Genomic DNA, 19,707 nt, shown 5'->3' with positions numbered 1-19,707 from the left:
AAAGTTGGCAAGAGTCAAGTTTGGAGACCCCCTATGTGAATTGAGTTAATGTGATGTTTAACCAGCTAACTGGTGCAGAGGAGGTGATTTGTGGTAGAGAAGAGGTGCTTGGCCTTTTCCTTGGTCTGTAGCATGATCTTAGATACAATGGGATTTTAGCTTTGAGAGGGAGAGGAGGTAGTTTCTCAGGTGTTTGAGCCAAATTTTGTGATGGACTACGAGGCTGTTTTTCTGCCATTTACCTTCAAGAGCAAAGGGGATTTGTATTTGAGATAGCAGAGGTGGCTGTTGTATGTGGGTGAATGAGAGAGAGTTCTACATATGTTTACCACCTGTTTTGTTGATAGATATTTGGGGCTTTATAAAAAGTATACAGGCATGCATTGTTCAGAGGTCATATAATATGTTATTGGTGAAAAACAGCAAACATAGTGTTTACAGGACTGTTAGAGGAGCAAAATTAAATGATTGTTTGGTTTCTTTCCAGCTATGACTACAGAACAAATTCCACCGAGGACCTCAGAACCATCTTATGCTTGGACCCAGGGAACCACCAAGACCTATAATCTTCCAATTGAGCATTTGGATTACGACTTCATTGAGAAATGTAAAGATGAGAACTATCTGGGAAAAATTCTGACAGTGCTAAGGTAAAAAAAACTAAATATAAAAATCATTTTTGTTTTACTTTTGTGACAGTGAAGAGCAAAATAATGGCCCTTCTTGGAGTATTAGGTGCAGGTTAGTGAGAGCCAAAGCTTGGGGACACCAGAGTAAGGTTGGGAGATTGTTACACTGCATGTCACTCAGCATGAAATGCATGATGTAATTTGCATCATCTTCTTGCCCACCACAGCCCACTGAACAATGGTTCCACCAGTTGAAAGTGAGCTGCAATCGCTTACTTCTCTGCATATCAACCATCACATTCCTCGTACCCCAAGAAACACCCACTGATTCTTACTCCATTGTTTTTTGTTTTGTTTCTCAGCCATTCTACCCACTTCTTCCTTTTAATACCGTGAATCTTAAATTTTGATCTTACTCTCTTACCCCATCAAAGGTCTGATGAATGTCCATATACACCGTGGTCAACCTCAAATAGTCAAATATACCTCTGCTTAATTTCATGATGTGTCAGTCTGACTCAGTTGGTAGCACTCTCACCTCTGGATCAGAAGGTTGGGGGTTCAAGCCTCACATTGGGACTTTGAACTCATATATTCTAGGCCAATTCTCCAATGCAATCCTGGGAGTGTGCCGCATTGTCGGAGGTGCCCTCGTTTGGATGAGATGTTAAACCAAGGTCCCTGTCTGCCTGTTCAGATGGACATTAAATATCTCATGGCTCTATTCAAAAAGAGGAGGCAGTTCCTCCCAGTGTCTTGGCCAACATTCCCCCAAATAAAATTGGTAACTCACCTTCTGGCAGTTTGTGGGACATTGCTGTGCGCAAATTGGCTGCCATGATTATCTATACAGTAAATCTTGTGAAGTGCTTCAAGATGTCCTCCTGATATGAAAAGCACTATACCAAATGCAAGCATTATTATTATTACTACTTTTGTATGCTATTTTCAAGGTCTGGCGAGGAAGGACTTTATCCTGATCTTACAGGATTTTGTGAAAAGAAAATTGAAAAGCTGAATCCAAATAGTCGTGTTCTTCGTAAAAGTAAACCTGCAGCTACTGCTGCTAGCTTTACTGCAGATGAATGGCAAGAAATCACTGGTGATCTCAAGGTATGCACCATAAGTAGATGAATTCATAGAGGTGTAAGTAATGTTATTCAGTCTGGCCGTCATGCTGGTGAATAAAAGAATCATTTGGTTTTGTGTAATCATTTTCAACACAATTTTATTGTGTTTCTTTTTGTATCAAGCCTTAGTGTTTAGTGTGGTTTGCTTACATGTAAAATTTATTAAGGTTTAAACAGTTGTATGTGTGGGGCTTGAGAGTTGGTGGAGCAATGGAGAGTTACCAGCTTTTGACAGACATTCTGTGGGAGGAGATAAGAACGGGTTTGGAGGTGGACTGTATGAGCCATCACAAAGAAGAAAGTGAGTTAAAAGCTTTCTTGGAGGTATATTTGCCAGGAATTAATTATGTTGTCTCACTGATGTGCTTGACAATTGAATTACAATTTTTTAAATTAAGTTTTGTTTCTGGTGTTTCATGCTTCATTCTCACCCTCTGTTTCTTCCTAGAGTTGGACAGATGAAATGAAGCAAAAGGAAAATGAACAAAATATTAGGAACACAACAGCAGTGGATTTCAGCTCAGAAAATAATGCACCTGTCCGTGGTGCTAATTCGTCAATTCTTTCCTACCAGGTAATAATAATAATAATAATAATCCTTGCATTTGATATAGCGCTTTTCAGTGGAAGTTTATGAATACTCTAAATTAATACTTTTCTCCATGTTTTCTCTTACTTGGATTACTTCATGGTTATTGAAATGTCATTCGGTATTCAGCAAAGAGCAGTTATAATTTAAATGTGTATATAAATCAATTTATAAACCCATTGCTTGGAATCCACGTTGATTGGTTGCAGAGAAGTACTACTGCTTTAGCTCTGCACCTCCAACAAGTGGAATCATTGTTCAATGGGAAGAGATGTGTATTCGAGCTGTGGACATGAAGATTGTGTCAATGTTCTTTTGCATTTTATGCTAAGCTGTGTTGCCCGCAGGAGGTCTTGGTGAGGGTTCAAACCTGTGCTTGTTGGATGTCAAGTGACCATCCTCTGGGGGGTGGGGGGTAATTGGGGTCTCCATGGAGGTGAACTGGCTCCTAAATGACACGTTTGTCAACGGAATATCAGAATCAAGCCCACCCTCTGTGGCAGCCTTGGTAGTCTAGTTCCTGAGTCAGGCAGGGCTGCAGTACTCCAGGGCTTGCCAGCTTGGCACCTCGAAAGGCCTTGGAAGGGCAGTTACTGGAGGCAGGGACTCTTTCCACTCTGCTCCCGTTAACCTTGCAAGCCATAGCCCTACCCGGTAGGGTGGTCCTAGCTGGACAAGTAGTGTTAAAGCTTTCAATGACAAGCTTTGTGATTTTAGCTGGCTAAACTTGAGTAGTATCCCATTGCACAATCTGAGGTCCCCAAGCCATATCTCTTGCCAACGTGCGCCTGATAATTTCCAGAATTAGGTAAGCAGGATGCATCCTTGTAAGGAGTACTGGCCACAACTGGTTTGACCACAGTGTACTGTATCTGGTTTTGGTCACCCCAGTTTAGCAAGGATATCAGGGCCATAGAGAGGGAGTGCTTTCTGCCCTTCCTGTCTAAAGCCCTAGAGTGCTTTGTTGCCACTCAACGTCACTCCCATCTTTCTCTTTAATTGTTGCTCGAGTCCCTCCTATCCAGCTATTGCCTAACCACAGAATGGAGACCGTTCTCGTCAAAATCATTATATGCTCGCTCTCTAACTTTGTGGATGAAAACTGAGGTGAAATACTGCACTGATTTAGTATCATTGCTATTCCCTCACATTTTACTACTAATGTGGCTTTAGAAAGTCTTATTAACGCCTTTATTTTGAAAATTTTCTGACCTACTTAGTCATTTTGAACTCCTTTTTTGTTGCTTTTCTATACCTGTGTTTACTTACATTGATTATAGTACTATTTATTTCACAGAATAGCGGGGACAGAAAATCAACAGCAAAGAAATGTGTGAAACCGAAGGATTACAAGGAATGGGATAAGTAGGTCAACTTAAGGTTATGTTTTCAAAATTTTGCACAGATTCTGAGCAAATTGAATGCACCACAAAGGAACTAAGAAAGCAACCATGATGGTTGTTGGTATAGTGCCAAATGACCAACTAGTGACCAGTTCTGTATCTGGACTTCTATATTTCTATTCACTTATTTCATGTTATATTTTATATATTTATATACGTTACAATACTGTGACGTGCTTTGAAACGTCTCAATGATGTGATAAGGCCCTAAATCAAATATTATTAATATTCTACGATGTCAATGTCACTTTATTTTGCTGTGGGTTACAGGTTAAAGAACAGGATTCTGGTCCAGATTTCAAAATTATTGTTTCATATAGAGGTCATAATTCCAGTATTCATAGAGCATCACATTCCAATCTCAAGCATGTCACATTGCAACCAGCTAAGCTCCAAGGAGACCTCACTCCTTTCTTTCCCCCCTCCCCCGAGTAGAGTGAATGGTGCAAATTTAACATCATTGTCTTTGAATGCTAATATAAACATTTTTGTAAAAGATTAAATATTGTTATGCTGAATGTTATTCATTCGAAGATGTATATTTAAAAAGAAAAGTTTCATTTTAGATTTGATGTGGAAGAAGAATGTGCTAAGATTGATAGAGGCAAGCAAGCAATTACATCCAAAACAATTTTCAATGATGGGATTTCTGGAATCGAGAAAGAAATAAAAACTACAGGTAATTGAATGTTTCAGGTAAAGAAAATGGTGTATGTTTGTGGCAATTATTTTAAAAAGTGCTTTATCCTCCTCTTTTTGTAAACTAGGAGACTTTGTGAAGTAGGGAACTATAAAACTGCGATTTGTAGAGGCTTGATAATGGGTGTAGATCTGAGCAGACACAGTAATAAAAATAATTGAACTGAACATGTAGTGTTTATAACAATATTTGGTGGGACGGGAGTATATTTTTAATGTCCACCCTGGTTGAAAAAAACTAAGAAGTAGAAATTTAATTTGTGGCTATATCCTGTTCATTATCTTTTTCAACCTCCTTTTTCAATTCCATAGAGTTTTAATGTCTTTCCTGACAACTTTCTTAAAGTTATAATATTTAGTCTTGCATTTGTTGCTATGTCCCTTTATGATTCTTTCTTGTCTCCTTAATATGCTTTTTAACCTGTTTCTGTACTGTCAAATTCAGCTCAATGGTTTGTCACCTTTTCCCTTCTGTTTATAAGCTTTATAAATCATTTTTTATTTATCTCCCTTTTTATTTTTCTGTTGATCCATTTTGGTGTGTTTTTGTTTAATTTGCCCCTCATTATCTCATCTATCCTTATTTTATATCCCTCACCTTTGTCTCCCTTTTCCACATACCCTGAAAAATCTCTAACATGAAGTGAAAAATCATTATACGTTTCATGCATGCTATTCAAACAAGTAGTACATTGCTGTTTCTCAGGTATGAGTGACAAAGAAAAGATGATTGCAGCTGACCGAGAAAAGGACAAAGGTAATGAAGCTTTCCGAGCTGGTGATTATAAGGAAGCTTTTGCTTACTACACCAGGTATGTTCACGGTTGATTAAATATTTACATTTAGTGCACTACCATGCAATATATAATTATTGATCTGATATTGATAAATGATTTCAATATCAGACTTATCGAGAAATAAGGACTATAACAAAACCAAAGTTTTTGATATATAAAAGGCCATTTTTGAAACGGATCCATTATCAGAAATAGTACACCTGAGCATAAATACAGTACAGCCCATTAAACATTCTTCAATATAGCATAGATTTGGTTATCATAAGATTACAGCATGATTACAACATTTATTGCCTGTGAGTACTTGTCTCTGAGTCAGAAGATTGTCAGTTCAAGTCTTACATTGGGCCTTTGAGCTCATAGTGTGATGGATTTTGTTTATTGAAGTTATTTGTTGAGTTTTTACAACTAATAATAATAATAATCATTGCATTTGATATAGCGCTTTTCACGTCGAGAGGACATCCCAAAGCGCTTCACAGAATATACTGTAAAGTGAATTGACTGTATATTTGTGGGCAAAACGGCAGCCAATTGCGCACAGCAATGTCCCACAAACAGTCGTAGATTGAAAATGACCAATTTATTATTGTTTTGTTTTGGAGGGATTATTATTAGGCTCTGTGTGGAGTAAGGAAACTTGCCCAAGGTTTCGCCCTCTGCCTGGAATTGAACTCAGGTCTCTCACTTGCAAAGCGAGTGCTCTAACCTCTGAGCTACAGGACTCCACTGGATATCTGGCTTACGTTTCTTTCCCTTTACCCCACTCCCCCGAATCTACTATAATACTATGACTAAAGCAGTAGGATTGTACGTTTTCATTATTTGGAAGATCTGCACTCATATTGTGTGTAATTTTCTCTCTCTCTCTAAACAAATTGAACAGGAGTATATCTGTGTGTCCAACTGTAGCTGCATATAACAATAGAGCTCAATCAGAAATTGAGCTTAAGGAATGGTACAAGGCTCTTAATGATTCTGAACAAGTGCTGAAATTGGATCCCGGTAATTTGAAGGGTGAGTACAGTAGATGGCAACTACTGCATGTCCACTTATCCACATTGGGCTCTGAGATGGACACAGATCTGTGAGATACTGGCAAAAAAAAACTTGTGCAGTAGCATGCTGGAAGCTTTGGTCCCATTAATGGGTTGATGGGTCACTGCAATGTTAATTACTACACAAAATCTTTCCTTCACAAAATGATATGAGCGGCACGTCCTGTGCAGCATGCAGCAAGTGTCATCGACAACTTTTACCTGTATGTAGTGTGGACGTGCATAATGCGGAGGAAGTCATTGCTTGTCGGCCTCCCCGACTCCTCCCTCCATAGGCTGCAGCTCATCCAGAGCTCTGCAGCCCATGTCCTCCCCCGCACTAGGCTCCACCACCCTAACACCCCCATCCTCGCCCAACTCCATTGGCTTCCCATTACGCGGAGGATACAGTTCAAGATCCTGGTCCTCACCTTCATATCCCTCCATGGTCTTGCTCCCCCCTACCTCTGTGACCTGACCCCCCTACCATCCTGCATGCTTCCTCTGCTCAGCGGGCTTTGACCTGCTTTACATCCCCCGCCTCCCTCACCCCACTATTGGCGTGTGGGCCTTCAACTACTCTGCCGCCACCTTCTGGAACTTCATCCCGCAGTCCCTCCACCTCGGCCCCTCCCTTGCCACCTTCAAGACCCATCTCGAGGCACTCCTCTTCGACCGCGCTTTCGATTTCCCTGCTTTCTCCCTGCCTTCCACCCTCCCCGACCCCCAGCTCGGGTCCGAAACTCTGTCCAGCGCTTTGGGACGTCCTTCTGACGTGAAAGGCACTTTACAAATGTAATTTTGTTGTTTGTTGTTGTAGTAATATCAGTTGTGCCCTAAAGGCCTGGAAGACGTGTGTTTTTAGTACGGGAAGCACTCCAGGATGAGGAGACTCGAGCAGAGGCATATTCCTCTGAGAGAAAAGTTGTCCACTTTGTAGTACAGGGAATCAGATATACCAATAAAACTTGTGCTCACCTGAGGAGCAGTCTTACAGGGCTGCCCTGTACTGACCACTGTAGAAAAGTAAAAGCAATAAATTATAATCCAAAGGAATTTATGATCACTTTTTGTAATACTTATTGCTATTTGTTGCCTTGTTTTGCAGCACTTCTACGTCGTGCGACTGTTTATAAACATTTAGGCAAGTGTGAAGATGCAGCAGAGGATCTCAAGATAGTTTTGCAAGCAGAGCCGCTCAATCCTGTAGCAAAGGTAAGTTGAGTGTAAAACAAGGAATATAAATTGATTTGACATGCTAACCTTTTCACGAAAATAAATTGTAATTTAACATTCCAGCACAGACTTGGAATTAAAATTGAATTTTGAATTCAACGAATACCTAACTAAACAATTTACAGGAAAGCTCAGAATTACAATAATAATCCTTGCATTTGATATAGAACCTTAATGCATCATTGAAATGTCTCAAAGTGCTTCACAGAATATATTGTAAAGTGAATTGACTGTATATTTTGTGGGCAAAACGTGGCAGCCAATTGCGCACAGATAGTGGATTAATTAGAATTAAGACTTCTGAGGCATTACCCCAAATGAAAGGCACCACATAAATGCAAGTTGTTGTGATAGGTTGAAAAACATACTTGTTTAAAATATATTTGAGCGTGTGCCTAAATGGGTTCAGCTTGTCTAAATACATGCCTTACCAGTTCTCATTAATAATAAACCAATCCTTTATTTTTTCTACATCATTTAATTCTTGGTTTTGAAACATTGTTGATATAGCCTCATCTAGAGGCCAACAGTACAGTGATGATACAGTATTTGGTAGGACCTCTGGTGGTGGTAAGTGTTAACACCAGGGGATTTATTTGGGTGCCTGGCAAGTAGGTCATTTCTTGCATTGCTGCACATGACAATTTTAGCATTTACTATGTTCTTAGAAAGCACCCTGCACTACAATACAAATTTTCATTTATGTAGCTCCTCTCGCATCCCAAGGCACTTGAGGAACTTGACAATTTGCCGTCTATAATAATAATAAAAAACCTTTCATTTGACATAGTCTTCGAGGTGTCTCAAAGCGCTTCACAGAACATACAACAACAACCTGCCCCTCACGCAGGATAGCGTCCCAATTTTCCCAAAACATATTGCAAAGTGAATTGACTGTACATCCCATGGAAGAAACACGGCAGCCAATTGCACATAGCATTGTCCTACAAATAGTTGTGGATTGAAGGAACCAATTTTTTTTAAGGAATTATTACCCCTAGAAAAGCGATCCGCCAATCAGCTAACTGCTAGGTAAACAGAGGAGTATGGAGCAAAGGGAACTTGGTTTCACCCTGCCAGGAACCGAAACCAGCTCTCTCGCTTGTGAGGTGAGTGCTCTAACCACTAAGCTACAGGACTCCACATATTTGTCCCCTACTATAATTCCCCTCGTCTCTGCCTGTAGTGGACCCACATTTACCTTTGACAGCCTCTTCCTCTCTATATATTTATAAAAACTCTTGGAGTCTGTCTTTACGTTCCTCGGTAGTTTGACCTAAGCTTGGAAAAATAGTTAATGGTGATGAGGATAGCACCAGACTCCAAGAGGACTTAGATAGTTTGGTAAAATGGGCAGAAACGTGGCAGATGAGATTTAATGTGGAGAAATGTGAAGTGTTGCATTTTGGTAGGAAGAATGAGGAGAGCCAGTGTAAGCTAGAGGGCAAATGAACAGAGAGACCTGGGGGTCCACATAAGCAAATCTCTGAATGTGGCAGGACAAGTAGATAAGGCTGTTAAAAAAAGCATACGGGATACTAGATTTTATAAATAGGGGCATAGAATTCAAAAGTCAGGAGGTTATGTTGAATATTTATAAAATGCTGGTTAGGCCTCAGTTGGAGTACTGCGTTCAGTTCTGGGCACTGCACTTTAGGAAATATATTAGGGCATTGGAGAGTGTGCAAAGGAGGTTTACCAGGATGGTATCAGGAATGAAGGACCTTAGTTATGAGGAGAGGTTAGTGAAACTAGGATTATTCTCCCTAGAGCAGAGAAGATTAAGAGGGGATTTAATAGAGGTTTTCAAGATCATGAGAGGATTTGATAGGTTGGACTGGGAAAAACTATTTCCACTGGCATATGGGGCAGTAACCTGAGGACACTGATTTAAGATAGTTGTTAAAAGAAACAGAGGGGAGGTTAGGAAATTCGCCCAGCGAGTTGTTCAGATCTGGAATGCATTACCTGAAAGGGTAATGGAAGCCAATTCAATAATAACTTTTAAGAGAGAAGTGGATGGGTATTTGGGGAAGATAGGATTGCAGGGCTATGGAGAGAAAGCGAGCTGGTGAGATTGAGTTGGATTGCTCTTTTAGGAGCTGGCGCAGACGCGATGGGCCGAATGGCCTCTTTCCGTGCTGTATGATTCTATTCTATGATATAGTATTGTGATAGAGGTAGTAATTTGTTTATTAAACTACCATAATTAGAAAATAATACCACCTGAGAGAATGAAGAGATGGTAATAATGAATCCTGGTTTTCTATTGTAGTGTTATTTTACTGTAGAATCCCGTTTATTATTTGTACCTACCAGAAATCAGTGTGTGCTGCCCATGCTTAAGAGTAGAAGTGCAAATGGTTGTCCTACTTTAAAGATAGGCAACTATGAACGACATTTGATAAGCACTTAAGTGCTATTCAACAAGCGACTTCCAAAGCTTTGTGTATATACAGGATATACTGTAAAGTAGAGTAACTGTGTACGTTGTGGACTAATGCAGCAGTCAACTTGTGCACAGCAATGTCCCACAAACAGTCTGAAGTGAATGACCAATTTTATTTGGGGATTGTTGGTCAGGACACTAGGATAAACTCCCTCTCATGACGTTCTCGAGTATGTCTATAATAGGACACTCCCTAATAAACCATTGAATACGGAATTTATCTTAAGCACCTGTGCATAAATCCAATACATATATTAATAGTGTTTGAATGTATGCAAGTCAAGGGGGGACAAACTGAAGCACAGTAGAGCCAGGGAAGAATACCTTCTTTTCATCCCTAGCCACTTCATCACCTAAAGATTTTTTTCCATTCCATTAAAGAGAATTTCTTTTTCAAGTTCAGTTCTAAGGAAAGGTGCAGCCTAAGATATAGGCTGTCCTCCATTGGACACCTGTGATTTAAACTGCTGATTTGTTTTCAGCTAAAGAGTGCTAATTATTTTTCTTCTACTAAACTAAAACATTGTCCAAAAGTATATTGGAGATGGGATATAACTGTTGTCCTAATGAATAACGATTTTCAGAAATTGCTTGAGGAAGTTGAGCAGAAGCTAAAAAACTCGCAGCCTCCATCCAAAACACAGAAAAAGGGGAAAAGGATGACCATCAAAGTAGTGGAGGACTCTATTGAGGAGGAGAGAGAAAATGCAAATCAAAATGAAGGTGAGGATGGTCAATGAAAATATGATTGGTAGTTGTTACATTTTACAACTTGTAGTTGTGGCTTCGGGGTCATTTTGGTGGCAAAGGCATCCCAGGGTGCTTCCTATGTGCATGAAGTCAGTGGAAAATCCTTTGAGTTTGTGTATGTGTGTTCAGTTCAAGACCTGGATATTGCCAACTTCAGCCTTTCTTGAGTTTAAAATTCTGGAGTTTAAACAAGTTTGCTGGATGGGGGCAGGTGGGGTCCAGGCATGTTTTTTGTGTTCTCTCTGATATAAATCTAGTCGTGTATTATGTTCATCTCTTGATCATTCCCTTTTTCAACCCCCTTAGAGTCCAAAAATTAATATCATTACTCTAGATAAATTTTGATCTTTTCCCCCAAAGTCGGAAACATTAAACACTTTTATGGTTCTTAATGCCAACAAAGTTCTTGCCATCTCCGACCAGAGCTGTCTCTTTGCTATTCTTGATCTGCCTGCCACCTTCTATAATACTGACCATCCATCCTTCTCCAGTCTCCTCTTCCTTGTTCCACTTCCATGGTTCTGTCCTTTCCTGGTCTCATTCTTACTTGTCCCAGTGTCTTCACTTTGTCTCCTCCAGTACTTTCTCCTTTATCCCAGCACAGTCACGTGGCATTCCTAAGGGCTCTGCCCTCAATCCTTTTCACTATCTATATGCCTCTAGTGCCTGGGCTCTCTTCTCCCCCACCCCACTCTCGAGCTGCCAATCAGTTTTGTGAAGCGCTTTGGGATGTCATCCCGGTATGACTGAATAAAAGTATATCATAATAATTCTTAAACATGCTTCGCGCATTTTGAAATTTTATGAGCAATGGCTGGTCTGAATTTGCTCATATAGCATTATTATTAATAATAATATAATAATCCTTGCATTTGATATAACGCTTTTCACGTCTTCAAAACTTCTCAATGTGCTTCACAGAATATACTGTAAAGTGAATTGATTTTATATTTGTGGATGAAACGTGGCAGCCAATTGTGCACAGCAGCGTCCCACAAACAGTAGTGTGTGGTATGCATGCTACATACACTTAAAGATACAGATGCACGCAGATACACGCACACACGCAGATACACATGCAGGCGTACACACTCAAACGCACACAACGCAGGCACACACAAAAACACAACTCAGGCGTACACACACAACACAGACGCACAATGCAGGCACAGACACACACACACACAATGCAGGCACGCGTGCACACTCACCCAGATGCGCGCGCTCGCCCAGATGCGCGCGCTCGCCCAGATGCGCGCGCTCGCCCACACACACAGTATACAGACCAATCTTGCGCTCTTTGTCTCTGTGCCGGGCTCCGGGAGGTGGTTAATGTGTTACTGTGCTATTGATTGTCTTTCTGACTGGCAGTAAATAGCCATGATCCCCAATGTTAGAGGAATGAATTGTGAGTAATGATTGGACAAGCTCGGGCTCTTCAAGCTTGAGAGAAGGTGATTTAGAGAGAACCTCATACAGGGTATAACATTTTAAATGTGATTGAAATACTAAACGCAGATTATTATTTTAGAATCAAGAGGACACAGGTTTCAAGCTGTAAAGACCAATTCAGGACAGACCCCAGGAAGATTCTCTTTAGGCAGAGGGTAATCAACAGGTTAGCAGGGAAGGTGCAGAGGCCAGGACACTGGGCCTCATTTAAGTTAAAAAGCAGCTTGATGCAGTGATGGGGGTGGGATGAAATGGGATGGGACAAGGTATGGTTGCTAGTGAATGATATTTATATAAATTATTTAAAAAAATCAAAGTGTGCTATGAATTCAGAAATGTGCACTTCCCAAATTGCAATGTATATTATTGAGATTAGAACTTTTAACAGAAAATGCTTTTTGCAGATGTTCACAAGGAAGAAAAGTAATTTCAGCTCTCAAAGAGTTAATAATGCTGCATAATGTATTGGCTGAACAACATCTACTTCCCTGAGGTTTCAGATCAGCTCAGTCCTTTCTGTTTTAACTCGCAGGTTTTATAGTATTTGACCCTTATGATTATTTGCAATTCAAATTAATCCACGTTTTTGCTGACACAGGGAGGCAATCATATCAGCTAAAGATACATACCTGTTTGTGACTTCTTTTGACAGTGTCACTGGTTTGTAAAAATGTTGTGTGTAGCTGATATTTTGACACTATTTTGCTTGTGAAATGCGAGGTTGTTGTTGCTTTAAGTTTCTAATGAGATTTTCCTAACACCCCTTTCTTAAGCACTGTAATAGTTTTTTCCACTGATGCACTCTGGTTTCTGGTATGTGGACTTCCTTATAGATTCCAATACGCAATTCGGTGGAGGTACAACAAATGCAAAGACTGTAATGGGAAATATATTGAAAAAGTTTTCAAGCAAACATGAAGGACAGTCTAATGAAAAGAACACAGCAAATGGAAAGAATGATAGCCAGAATACTGCAACACGGGGGAATGCTGGAAATGGCAGTAAGGATAGCTTACCAGCAGTGAGCAAAAATGGACCTAGTAAACATAATTCTGAAACTGGAAGTAAAAATGTCAAGAATGATACCAACACAGCAAAAAGAAGAAATCAGGATCCTCCAAAAACTGACGACATTCAGGTGTCTGCTGTCAGGTCATTTTCACCGACAGTGAGAGAGAAGAGTTTACAGGCCTTGCCCTCTGCCATAGCAAAGCTTAAGAGTGAAGGGAATGAGCTCTTCAAGAATGGACAGTTTGGAGCTGCAGAACTCAAATATACCGAAGCCATCACTGAACTCACTGAATCAGGTATGATAGATTTTTAAAAAAATATTATTGACCAGATCTACTGAACACTGTTTTTATCTTGAGTGAATAAAAGTCTAGTGCAGCAGCCCTGTTATAATGTACTTCGTAATAATGCAGGTTTGCTTCTGGCACAACTGGGTTGTGGACCACGACATTATCTTACTTAAAAATCTCAAATCTTGACATTGTGCCAGCTCAATGTGTCGTTGCACTTCAAATTGCGCTTAAAATCCAGCTGCTGTGCTTTAAAATGTTCACTGCAACAATACGATTTCACGCATGACACGCACTGGTGAAGCTGACCAGATTTTTACAGACATGTAGTGGCGTCAGAGGTCATATGGTTGGTGACAGCCTGATATGGTAGTGCTGACTGGCAGCTCCTCTTTGATGTGCGCATCCTACTTCCCCAGCATCGGTGGCCGGGCTTTCAGCCTATGTGCTCTTGGTTTATAGAACTCTATCCCGCAGTCCAGCAGACTTGCTCCTCCCGTGCTGCTTTTTAGGTCCATCTCAAGTACCTCTTTGGCCGCACTTATGGTCATCTTAACCCTCACTACCCCGTTGGCTACCACCGCCAGATCGGTTGCCAAAACAGAATTATCAGGCACCTTAGGACGTTCTCCCGACACGAAGGCTGCTATTATACATATAAATTTGTATTTTATCCACTGGAGCAGTTTATAACATGGTGGTGAAAGGGGAGGGAAAGAAGGTCCATAAATTGCCAATCAGTGCCTTAATGCGTAACCTAGGCATCAGGTTCAATCTGCAGCTGTCCTACTTACCCCACAAGCGGGCACTGACCACAACCACTTTCTTCCACCTTCATCACATTGCCCGCCTCCGACTGTACCTCACATCCAACACAGCTGAAACCCTTGACAACCCTTTCGTCACCTCTCGTCTCGACTATTCCAATGCCTTCCTCGCCTGTATATCCAGCTCCACCATCCACAAAATCCAACTAATTTAAAATTCCACTGCCCGGCAGGAATGAGCATCTTCACTTATGAGGAGAGACCAGAAAAAAACGGGAAGTTTACACTCGCCTAGAGAATGTTGAGAGATAAAGAGGTTTTAAAAGTTATTGAGGTTTTGATCAGGTGAATTCCACTGGTCAGTCAGTTGGTAGCAAGAGGGGGCATAAATTTAAGATCATTACCGAAGAAGAAAAAAAAAGGTTGGTAAAATAGTTCTTCCACAGAGAGCGATGTGGAATATCCTACCGAAGAACTGGTTGAAGCATAAGACATAGTAGCTTTTAAAAGGGAATGAGACCAATATTTGAAAAGGAAGAATATGAAAGGGTATGGGATAAAGGAAGGAGAGTGGGACAGAACAAATAACTACAGAAGAAGCTTCTTTAGCCGGACCAAATGGGTGGCCCTGATGTGTCCGACTTAAGTAGTTTCCATTGTGTTTCAGAGTATGATGATCGTTTGTGCTCAAAGATTCTAGGATTCTCATTACACTTTGTGACAACTGTTTATTCACTGATGCTGGAAATGACATTGAAAAATTAGGCTGTCACTCCTCAGTGTGTGGTGCAAAATAAAGTATGTTTTTACGTACACGCAGACATATGTTTAGATATTTCTCTTTAGAAATAAGGTGCCTGTTAAAGGTGTAATCTCCACCACTACCTTAGGCCGCTGAAACTCTTGTTAATGCCTTCATCACCTCCAGGCTCGACTATACAAACGCCCTGCTTGTCGGCCTTCTCAACTCCTCCCTCCACAGGCTGCAGATAATCCAGAACTCTGCAGCCCGTGTCCTCTCCCGCACCAAACTCCGTGACCCCATCTCCCCCGTTCTCGCTCGACTCTATTAGCTCCCTATCCTTCAGAGGATCCAGTTCAAGATTCTGGTCCTCACCTACAAAGCCCTCCATGGCCTCGCCCCACCTACCTTTGCGACCTCCTAACCCCCTACCAACCGCCTGCTCCCTCCACTCAGCCGGCTCTGGCCTGCTTCACGTTCCCCGCCCCACCATTGGCGGGAAAGCCTTCAGCCACTCTGCGCCTCTGGAATTCCATCCCCCAATCACTCCACCTCGCCCCTCCTTGGCCTCCTTCAAGTCTCGCCTCAAAATCCTCCTCTTCGACCGTGCCATCGGCCACCCCTCTTCTCCCCTCCGACCCCAGCTCTGGCCTGAATTGCTGTACATTGTCCAACGCCTTGGGACCTCCTCCCGACGTGAAGGGTGCTATACAAATGTAATGTTGTTGTTGTAATCGTGAGTTTCCCTTCCCCCCCCCCCCCCCCCATTGATTAGTACATAAATTTATCACTATAAAAACCAAGGAGCCCCACGATCAATACATCTGTGCTGAGTTAACAGATCCCAGAGTGACAGAGTAGTATGATTTGTATTAATGTCTCTTAAGTTATAAAGGAGAAATTACCAAAACTTGATCAGGAACTTCTCCTGGAAACTTGTAAGAATGGGTGACAAGAGATTCCAACTCCAAGGTAAGGTCTCCATGTTCACCATTGGGTTTAGATGTAAGGAATTGCCACTTAAGTGAAGCATGGGAGGTATTTTGCTACTGTGGAACTGCACCCCAGTTTTATGTACACGCACACACAAGATTAGATATTATGAAAAGAAGAAATAAAAATTATGCAAAATTACACTTTTTTACAATTTAAGTACAAGGTAACAATATCGTTAGAAAGATATGGAGGCTAGTTTTCATGAATTATCATGAATTTGTATGAATTTCTACCTCTGGAGGCAGTGCGCAGAGCGATGGGAAGAGAGGCAGAACAGGAGGTATGAGGCAGTTTGGCCATATTATGTACCTACTCGTAATGAAATGTATTATGCACGAAATTACACTGGCGCGAAACTGCGTAATCCCCTGGGGTATATCCAGTACAGTTTGCTGCCTTCAGGAAAGCAGCGAGTAGAAAGCATAAATCTGATAATGGTTCTAAAGCTGTCTTGTGTTGTCTATCAAGCAACAGGCTACCCAGCAGAGCTGAGCATCTTGTATTCAAATCGAGCAGCATGTTATCTGAAGGATGGAAATAGCAGTGAATGTATTCAGGATTGCACTAGGTGAGTTTACAATGGTTTGTGCATGGATATAACCGGCATTTTCCAGTAGTGGGATGTGCTGTTTTGATGTCATAACTTTTCAGTCACAGAAATGAGATGTGTAATAACCCACCTCATGATGTGATAGGATGAACTTCCCAAATGCTGGTTAGGAGGCAAGTCCTTTGCCAGAAAAGGAAATTCATCCCAACACTTTTGTATATTCTTTGTGGCCACTTACAGAACAACATTGGCAGAGGTGTGGGAAAACTCACTTCTTGCTATCTTGACTAATGAATATTGTGAAGTCCAGGATAGGGAGTATAAAACAATGCAGGAAACTTTAAAATAATTGGGGCAACATTTTAGTTAAGTGATCATTTGGCACAATGGGTTAGCTTATTGCCCTTTCACGTAAGAAACCCAAGTTCAAACCCAGGATATGAATATATTTAGTCTCTCTTTCTAAAGCACTCTCCATGAAATTAGTTTGGCCAGTTCTTAATGCATATGGGCTCACAGCACAAAGCAGTTCTAAATCCAGCACTAAATTGGCATTTGCATTGAGTCTTGCAAGTTGTGTTGAAGGTGCCATCTTTCGGATGAGAGGTTAAACTGAGGCCCTGCCTGCTGGTTCAGATGGATGTTAAAGATCCCATGGTATTATAGAAGAAGAGAAAACAGTTTCTCCCAGTATCCAGGCAAACAGTCCACCAAATAAAAGTTGGTCACTCATTTCATGACTGTTCTGTGTGTCATTGCTGTGTGCAAATTGACTACCTTGTTTGCCTATAAATACAGAGTCACAATACTTCATAATAAAAACCTATGAAGTGCTTTGCGATAATAATAATAATAATAATAATAATCCTTGCATTTGATATAGCGCTTTTCACGTCGGGAGGACGTCCCAAAGCGCTTCACAGAACACACTGTAAAGTGAATTGACTATATTTGTGGGCGAACACGGCAGCCAATTGTGCACAGCAATGTCCCACAAACAGTCGTAGATTGAAAATGACCAATTTATTATTGTTTTTTGGGTTTTTGGAGGGATTATTATTAGGCTCTGTGTGGAGTAAGGAAACTTGCCCAAGGTTTCGCCCTGCCTGGAATTGAACTCTGGTCTCTCGCTTGCAAAGCGAGTGCTCTAACCACTGAGCTACAGGATGTCTCAGTGATGTGACCAGGAGTGATGTTTAATGCAAGGATTGTTATAATAATAATATAATAATAATCCTTGCATTTGATATAGCGCTTTTTCACATCTTCTACACGTCTCAAAGCGCTTCACAGAATATACTGTAAAGTGAATTGACTGTATATTTGTGGGCGATATACTATAAGTAATACGAGGTGAAAAAGAAAATCTCCACTTGCTGCCCGCCAACACCTCCTTGTAGCTGGCTCTGATTACCATGGTTGCTGTTCCATCTCACTGAGCTAGTAGAGTTCTGTGTGACACTCAGTTCTTTTTCCTTATTTATACCTAAATTTGTTTTTCTTCAACTTCACCACATTGCCAACTCCTATCCATGCCAATGTTGCCTCCAGACTGGACTTTTCCACTGTTCCTGTTTCTACCAATCACAAGGTGTGGCTCATCCAAAATTCTGCTGCTTGTATCCTGATACATACACATTGCTATAGTATGTTGATCACTACTATGGAGATATGGAAACTCCTTAACTGAATATGCTCTTGACAACATAAAATGGTGGGGGGGGGATCATACTAGTTTCTCTGACCACCAGCCTGTCCTCGTTGAGTAGTTTTACCTGTTATCATGGCTGAATAGGTCATTGCTGTTCAATTACATGCTAACCTATCTCTTTTAACTTTGATCACTGATTGGCTCTCATAGCTACCATATTCAGTGTGCTCAATTCCCTAAGGATTTCCCTGCATGAAATTTGGCACTGCACTAAATCCAGTGCAAAAATCGTCTGCATTGTCCCTCACACTGGTTATATGGTGCTACAATAATTCCAACCCAGACAAGGTCAAATAACCTGCTAACAACCCGGCATTCATGTGGAAGATTGGTGTTCATAAAGGAATATTAGCTATATTGCATTTTTTTCATTTATCTTATGTCATTTGGAGTTATAATTTTGTTGAATTGTAATTCTTCTAGCTGGTAGGTAATAAACAGCAAGGGAATTTAAAAGCAGAAAGACTAAAATGGCTTTCCGAGTGTAAGTTGGGTGAATAAATAGCACTTGAAAGTTTTCCATTAGAACTGTAAATGGTTGGTTGAAACAAAAGACATCAAAATATATAAGCATGATGCGTACATGAGAAAGAAGGGAATTAGAGGCTCTTAGGGGAGGGGATCAGGCTCGTGTGGAATAAAAACACTGGCCCAGACTAGTTGGGCAGAATCCTTGCATTGATATCGCGCCTTATCACGTCTCCTAGACGTCTCAAAGCACTTCACAGAATATACTATAAAGTAAATTGACTAAATATTTTTGGGCAAATCGTGGCAGCCAGTTGCATACAGCAGTGTCCCACAAACAGTCATGGATTGAGTGACCAAATTATTCTTATTTTGTATGTTGTATGTAATTGTATAGATATTGTTTTGTTGTAAAACTGTTCTTGTGTTTGTCCCCTAGGTCACTGGAGCTGCAACCCTATTCTATTAAACCTCTCCTACGGCGTGCTATGGGCTATGAATCCCTAGAGCGTTACCGACAAGCTTATGTGGATTACAAAACTGCTCTTCAGATAGATAGTAGGATCCAGATAGCAAACGACAGTGTAAACAGGTGAGCATAGTTTTATTACTGAACACAGTTATGAATCCAAAGGACTTTCTTGTACTTGCCAGGAAATCAAGGCAGTTTTAGATATAATAGTTAGTTATGGTGGTTGTTAGGTAGCCTTTGGGCTAAAAGGACTTCAAAGATTTTTCTATGGTTAGTTTTTTTTTGTCTTCTGTATTCAAGCTAAATACTATCAAAAGCTTATAATATACCTCTTTGTATATGTGAAAAAGAAAGCTATATAGGTATCTTCGTAGACCTATTAATTAAGTATTATGTTTAATAAAAAAACTCTTGTGAATACCGAAACTTATTAGGGTTTACAGCCACCATCACACACATTCACTAAGCTCACAATGATTGGTTGACTATTCAATATCAATGAAGATGTCAGTAAAGTGCAACAATATAT

The 19,707-nt window shown here is 40.7% G+C and overlaps 1 protein-coding gene across 3 annotated transcripts in view; it reads left to right on the top strand.

Annotated features, from left to right (window-relative positions):
* Positions 1-19,707, top strand: part of LOC103180739 (sperm-associated antigen 1) — a 32,231-nt gene that overhangs the window by 959 nt on the left and 11,565 nt on the right. For 2 of the 3 annotated variants that reach the window (XM_007896760.2, XM_007896761.2), the window contains exons 2-13: positions 488-650; positions 1,583-1,742; positions 2,208-2,333; positions 3,646-3,713; positions 4,318-4,430; positions 5,157-5,262; positions 6,134-6,264; positions 7,393-7,499; positions 10,554-10,692; positions 13,005-13,478; positions 16,446-16,545; positions 19,146-19,298. In XM_007896760.2, coding sequence (XP_007894951.2) covers positions 490-650; positions 1,583-1,742; positions 2,208-2,333; positions 3,646-3,713; positions 4,318-4,430; positions 5,157-5,262; positions 6,134-6,264; positions 7,393-7,499; positions 10,554-10,692; positions 13,005-13,478; positions 16,446-16,545; positions 19,146-19,298 — 1,838 coding nt within the window. In that variant the 5' untranslated portion in view covers positions 488-489. The remainder of the gene's footprint in view (positions 1-487; positions 651-1,582; positions 1,743-2,207; positions 2,334-3,645; positions 3,714-4,317; positions 4,431-5,156; positions 5,263-6,133; positions 6,265-7,392; positions 7,500-10,553; positions 10,693-13,004; positions 13,479-16,445; positions 16,546-19,145; positions 19,299-19,707) is intronic. The other variant, XM_007896763.2, reaches the window with a different exon arrangement.

Source organism: Callorhinchus milii, unplaced genomic scaffold (assembly GCF_018977255.1).
Source record: "Callorhinchus milii isolate IMCB2004 unplaced genomic scaffold, IMCB_Cmil_1.0 Scaffold2, whole genome shotgun sequence".
Lineage (NCBI taxonomy): Eukaryota > Metazoa > Chordata > Chondrichthyes > Chimaeriformes > Callorhinchidae > Callorhinchus > Callorhinchus milii.
The sequence above is the reverse complement of the archived record's forward strand: the minus strand, read 5'-3'. Positions and strand labels throughout refer to the sequence as shown.